Consider the following 6,152-nt stretch of genomic DNA (forward strand, 5'->3'; position numbering starts at 1 on the left):
GGAAAGAAAAAAAAAAAATAAAAAAAGACAAATGGTGCTTAAATAACCTAAAATATAAGTCCCCTTACTTCCCGAGGCACACACAGCACAGTAGTCAGAGCTGAGGAAGGAGCTGTTTGCCCATGTGTACTTATTTAAATAGTCCCATTCTTCACTGTGTATACACGAATGCACCGAGACACCCACCACTTTGTCCATAAGCTTCCAGGTCTTTTCCACAGTCCTCCGGTCGGCAGCTGCCTGCTTGGGGGGGCCCACAGCATCCTGAATGGCATCGATGAAGCCCAGGATCCGTCCCTTGCGCGGGTTCCGGCCGTTGAGCGAATTGGCCATCTGGGAGCCAAGCTGGCCGCAAAGACAGAGAAACACAGACTCACAAGGTGCTCTGAAAACATCTTGTCACAGAACCCGTCGCAGCCTGCGAGGCAACACTTCCTTCTCCACGGGCAGGAAAGGGCAAGATCACGGCATGTTTAGGAACAAGCTTAACTTTTCACGACAAACAGCGTAAACCCACCTGGCCCGGGTTTACATTGGCAGAAGCGATCCAGGATTTATCGTCAACACCGGCACGGGCAGGCGGGAGGGGGGAGCACACCCGCGCCGGGCTCCGCGCCCCCATGCCCGGCCCCGCACAACAAAAGAGGCCGCGGCAGAGCGGGGGCAGGAGGAGGAGGGAGCAGGGAGAAGCAGCGAGGGCAGCAGGCAGGCAGGAACCCGCAGGGCAGGCGGGGGCAGCGGCTGGCAGCGCGGACCTGGCTCCCGGCGCACACAGATGTACGGGCTGGCGCGGCACGGCCGCGTGCCGAGGGCGAGGGGAGCCGCCGGGAAAAGCCGGGGGCGGGCAGGGAGGCTCCTGAGCCCCTGCGGCCGCCGCTTCCCCCGTCCTCAGTCCGGAGCGGCCAAGCGTCTCTCCGGACGAGGCTCTGTTCCCTCCGGCGGCGGCGGCTCCCCCAACGCGGGAGGCAGGCGGAGCGGAGCGCATCCCGCCCCGCGCCCGCGCCCCGTCCCGGCTCCGCGCCGGCCGCCCCAGGGACTCTGTCCTGAGCTGCCGCCCCGCAGGGAGCCGTGCGGAGCTGCTGCCCCGCCGCCCGCATCGCCCTCCCGTAGCACAGCCCAGCCCGCCCGGCGGGCGGGTGGGAATGTGCGCGCGTGTGTGGATAGTCCTACAGACACATGCAAGAGAGACAGACAGAGAGAGAAAGAGAGAGAAAGAGAGATGCACACGCACAGGTCTGTCTGCGGCACCGCTCGCAGCCCCCGGCAGGCTGTGGTCTCCCCGCACTCCTGGGAAGTGAGGCTGGCTCGGCGGCGGCCCCGCTCCCTGTGCCGCTCCCGCCCCCTCCCCGCGGCGCGCTGGCGGCCGCTCCTCTGCTCGGAACATGCCCACCCCCGGCACAACACTCCGTGCGCGCCTGCGCGGCCGTGCCAGAGCGGGAGCCCCGCCCCCTGCCCGGGGGCGGGAGCCACCGCTACACAACAGCCAATCACAAGGGGACGCTGAGCTTGATTGACGTGCCCGCCAGCAAATGGAAGTGAAGCTGGGCACGGGGCGGGGTGGCGGCGGGGAGAGGGGTTCGAGATGGGGAGGAGGCGGGAAGGAGGGGTTGGAGTGATGGGAAAGCTGGCTGGGATATGTGGTTGAAGCCAGGGAGGGCTGGTTCCGGCCCCACCTGGTCCCGCTGGCGGAGGGGGCGGCCTGAGGCCTTTGGGGCAGCGGGGGTGCTGGGTAGGGGCTGGCTTGGCGTTCACACTGGCATTGTCCCTGGCTGTGGGGTCTCCAGGGGCTGTGGCAGCGTGTCCCTCCCTCTCCCGGTGGAGCCGTGGGACCCCTGCCCGCGGGAACACTCGGTGTGTGTTAACAATCAGTAGTCATTTTTGCTGCCTTTGCGCTTCCCCTTCGCGCTTCTGGGAGTTTGCTGGGTTTTTTGTGGCCACTAAGAACAGGAACTTCTTCAGCTTTTGTCTGTCTGGGTTCTTCTCTTGATTTTTTTGGGTTTTATTTTTTGGGGGGGGTTGTTTGTTTGTTTGTTTGGGTTTGTTTGTTTGGGTTTGGGTTTTTGTTTGTTTTGTTTTGTTTAGAGAGGTAGGGAGGTTTGCTCGTAAGCAAGTGCTGAGATTTCCATGCTGGAAATGGGCTGGAGAGCCTCATGAAGCTCCCAAAGGTGGTGAGGGTGTATGTAGGCACCTTCTAGTCAAAAACACCCCTTCAGGTATGTTTATTTTGATAGGAACACTTGCCCTGCAGATATGGTAAATGAAACACAATTGATGAGTCTTTAAACTTTTATTTTAGGGCGAGTTTTCCACTCAAATTTGTGTATTACCTGTGAATGCTGGAAAAAATGAGGCTTACCTGCACAGGGTACAAGATACTTGCCTTCAGATTCTTCTGAATATGTTCCAGGGAGTAGTTATACTTTGCAAGAGTTAATATTCTAATTATTTATCATAACAAGAATCAAAAATGCAACACTTAAAACCTTTGATGCTATTTTCTAAAGACAATTGCATTAAAGGAGTGCTTTTAAGTTTTGGTTCAGCAAGTATGTTTTCCATAGTAGTTTTCTTTGTGAGGATTTTTTTTTTTATGGATTCTCCCTTTTTCCTAATATTTCATAATTTTTCTGTCTTTTGACTTTTAATAAAATAGGAGTCAGGAAAAACAGTACTAAAGCTTGTAGAGTATTTCAGTTTCCTTTTCTTTATATTGTAATTTATAGGCATATAGTGCAGATGTCTTCCTTTTGATTTAAAATGTTACTTTCTTGGGCACACATACAACAATAAAATTATATCAATGTCTTCCTCAAAGGCCATTGTTCCCCTATAGCTTTAAGATATGAATTGGCAGTTGCTTGCCTTAAGTGGATTGGAAACTTCTCATTTTACTGTAGGCTCTGTAAACTGCTCCCTTCCCTGTGTTGTTTTAAATGTGGGTTTAAAATTCTTCTCTGGCAGGTATCTTTGTCCTTTTTTTTTGTTTGGATCTCAGCTTTCATAAGATTAAGTTGGTAGTGACTGCTCACTCTGTTGCTCTCTCTTGTTTGGTTGTGAATAAAGCAGAGGATCTGATGCTTTTTTTGAACTTGTAAAATCTTTGGTTCTTTCAGTTGTTTTGTTTCCATTGTTGTTGTGTCATTCCCTTCATATTCTGCACTCTGCCAAGAGCTATGATCTGTGAGTTCCACTTGGTAGCTGTCTGGGGCTGAGTCATGTTGTCTTGCAGTTCATCTGAGTACAGAGCCAGCAGGAGCAAGCAGCTTGGTTCCTTACATCCCTCTGCATCTGTATTGTGTTATTAAGAGTTCCCCAGTTCGATGGGAAAAGTGAGTGGTTTTCAAACAGTGTTTTTTTATGGCTGATGCTGTACAGTAAGTACAGATATTCTGGGAATTGCAGTCAGCGGGTCATGTGAGTGCATGTTGGAAGGAAGCCAGTAGGGAGAAGCAGGTGAAAGAGATACCTACATCTTCAGTATCAAGGCTATTAAAGATGGGTCAGGCTTTTTTGTGCTGTTTTGTGGAAGGACTACAAGATGCAGCATTGCTTTTGTGGTTTTAAGCACACATGGTGACAGGGCTGTTTAGAAGACAGCTGAGAGGTGAGGGTGAGAGAGGAGGAGCAAACAGCTGCTCTGTGAAGGTCAAGGCATGTGTTTCTTAGCACTGGAGATCATAAAGACTTGGCTTTCCCACTGGATCCATGGGGTGCATAAACATAAAGGGTGGTTGCTGAAGATCCTGGCCACCTGGAATATTTTGGTGCAGGCCAGCAGCAGTATGTTAATGTAGATGTCCAGCAGAACATGTGAGGATATTCCTACTGCCTAGCTTCAGGCTCTCTAACACGCTAAATTAAGGAGCTAGTCTGCCATGAATAGGTGCACTGAGAGGCCACAAAGTGTTTCAAAGCAGAAACCTAGGTCAGGTTCTTGGATTCTCTGGGAAGGAGCATCTTGCTGTTTGGTCTATATGCAAGGTGCATAGGTAAGTTTTGTGTCTAATTAGGCTCCAAAATTATGTATATACAATTAAAATGCCTCCACAGATCTCATTTACTTATAAGCTCTCCAACTGTTTATTTTACTTCTCATTATAATAGAGAACATGACAGTTTGGATCTGTGTTTTATTCACTGTATGAAAACACTACAGAAGGGAAACAAGGTAAATCTGAGGCAACAGATTTTGAGAATTCTATGTTACATGAGACTGGTCCTCAGCCTAGTTAAGGTATTAAAGAGTCATGTAATGATGACATCATTAGGATGTCATCCAGGATTTGGTCAAATTCTGTAGTAAAATCTGTGGAGTGAAGGTGATTGTGAGTCAGGATGTGATAAAGGAATCAAGACAGTGTAAAAGAAGCCTTGTTTTGAACTCTTTAAGTCCCTTTGTAAAGTAGGAATTTCAGATCTGAGCATTTTAGTGAAAGGCAAGATCATGTGACTTCTTGAAAACCCCAGCTGCTTGGTAGGGAGAAAACAGATACAAGAGATTAAAATTGAAATAAGTTACATTCATCCATTGCAGTATTTTCCTATCTGTTAACTGGTTTGGGGTTTTTTTCCGGGGGGAGAGGGAGATAGTTGTTTGTGTTTTTGTTTTAGTTTTTGTTTGGTTTGTTTTTTTTTACTTTCCTGGTGACTCATTTCTCTGGAGTTCTTAGACAGCCTTATGAATGAAACTTCGTGTTGCTTCTCTTGAATGAATTCCATCAAAGAGCAATTGACAGTAGTTGGAAGCAAGAGGGATGTTTTGGTTTGGTTTTCTTTGTTCACCAGCTATTAAAATATTACTGATTTTCTGCAGTCTGTCAATACATGTGGTTTGGGAGCTTTTTTCATCTATGTGTGTTTTTTGCTGTGGTACAAATGACTTTTTGCCCAAATACACTGAAACATAAGAACAATGAAGAGGTCAAATGTAGGTTTTATTTATAGCAACATAAATAAGATAAGGTTAATATAGTATACGATGTGCTGAGTTAAGGGATGTAGTAGCAATGCTTGTAAAAGCTTAAGTCATCTATTTCAAGATTTGAATGGGAAGTGACTTCTTGCTAGTTTTAACACAGTAGTCAGGCTCTCGCAGCATCCTAAAAACTTTTAAAGTAATTTCTTTGTGTTTTGACTGAATGTGTACATATGTGATGAAAAGGCAGCTGTTCATGGGGGTGTAGCATTCTGCAGTGTCAGGCAGTGGTTTAATGGCTGAGCTCTGACAAGGTCACCCTCTTCTCAGCACCTGCCATCCCCAAGCAGAAAGCAGCTGGTCTCTCTTTGCTGGGAAGCTGAGACTTGTAAGGGCCACTGGAACCTGCTGGCATTTTGGTGCCCTACCTTCATCTGTTCTGTGAACACTTCAAACAAAACAACCAAACAAAAACAACAAAAAAGGAACCCACGTTCCACAACCCAAACAAAAAAAAAAAAAAAAAGAAAAGAAAAAAAAGGAAAAGCTAACTATTGTAACAACAGATCTAGGACTATTTGCTTAAATACATTTTTGCTAGCCCATTTTTGATATGTATGTCTTGCACACCCTCTTCCCCTCGTATCCAATTATTTCATAGTCACCTGTAATAGTTGTTAAGAATATTCAAGTGGAGCAAATGGAAAATCCTTTCATGTTATTATTTTACAGTGCCCTCAAGGATGCTAGGCTCTTCAGATCTAAAAAAAACTCCTGTTGTTAAGCTGCAAGCCACTGTCATGGGTAACTTTTAATGTAGATTGCAATGTATTTACCTTTTTTTATTGTAGCAAACTGAGAGACAGAAAGCAAAACCAATCACCTGTGGCACTAAGTATTCTCTTACTGATAATTTAAGTTGCTATAATAATAGATGTTTTTCTTGCCTTAGTGGATAATTACTTACAGAAAATTGGTAGTAACAGTGGCAGTTCGTTGTCCAATAATTATCTGGTTAATTTGGCTACCTTTAACTATGTTTTCTCCATTTATTTAACTTCTGTTTTTCATGGTCATCAAGTAGTCAAGCTTACTTTTTAAAAGATTTTGTTAGTAGTTTCTAGAAATGAAAAAATATTATTTTCACGCGTGAAATGTGAATAGTGTAACAGTTTAACCCGCTTTGCTGTTGAACTACTGTAAGAAATAAAAAAAAGCATTCACTACTTTTCAAAGT

The 6,152-nt window shown here is 46.5% G+C and overlaps 1 protein-coding gene across 4 annotated transcripts in view; it reads right to left on the reverse strand.

The window, feature by feature from the left end:
* Positions 1-1,384, reverse strand: part of CBLB (Cbl proto-oncogene B) — a 134,283-nt gene extending 132,899 nt beyond the window's left edge. The window contains exons 1-2 of one of the 4 annotated variants that reach the window (XM_051780942.1): positions 1,232-1,384; positions 187-345 (exon numbers count right to left, since the gene is read on the reverse strand). In XM_051780942.1, coding sequence (XP_051636902.1) covers positions 187-345; positions 1,232-1,384 — 312 coding nt within the window. Of the gene's footprint in view, positions 1-186; positions 346-517; positions 1,038-1,231 lie in introns of those variants that run through there. The other 3 variants (XM_051780939.1, XM_051780940.1, XM_051780941.1) reach the window with 3 other exon arrangements.
* Between the last annotated feature and the right edge of the window lie 4,768 nt (positions 1,385-6,152).

This window comes from Manacus candei, unplaced genomic scaffold, assembly GCF_025592945.1.
Source record: "Manacus candei isolate 608988 ecotype Guabito, Panama unplaced genomic scaffold, ASM2559294v1 h1tg000014l, whole genome shotgun sequence".
Classification (NCBI taxonomy): Eukaryota; Metazoa; Chordata; class Aves; order Passeriformes; family Pipridae; genus Manacus; species Manacus candei.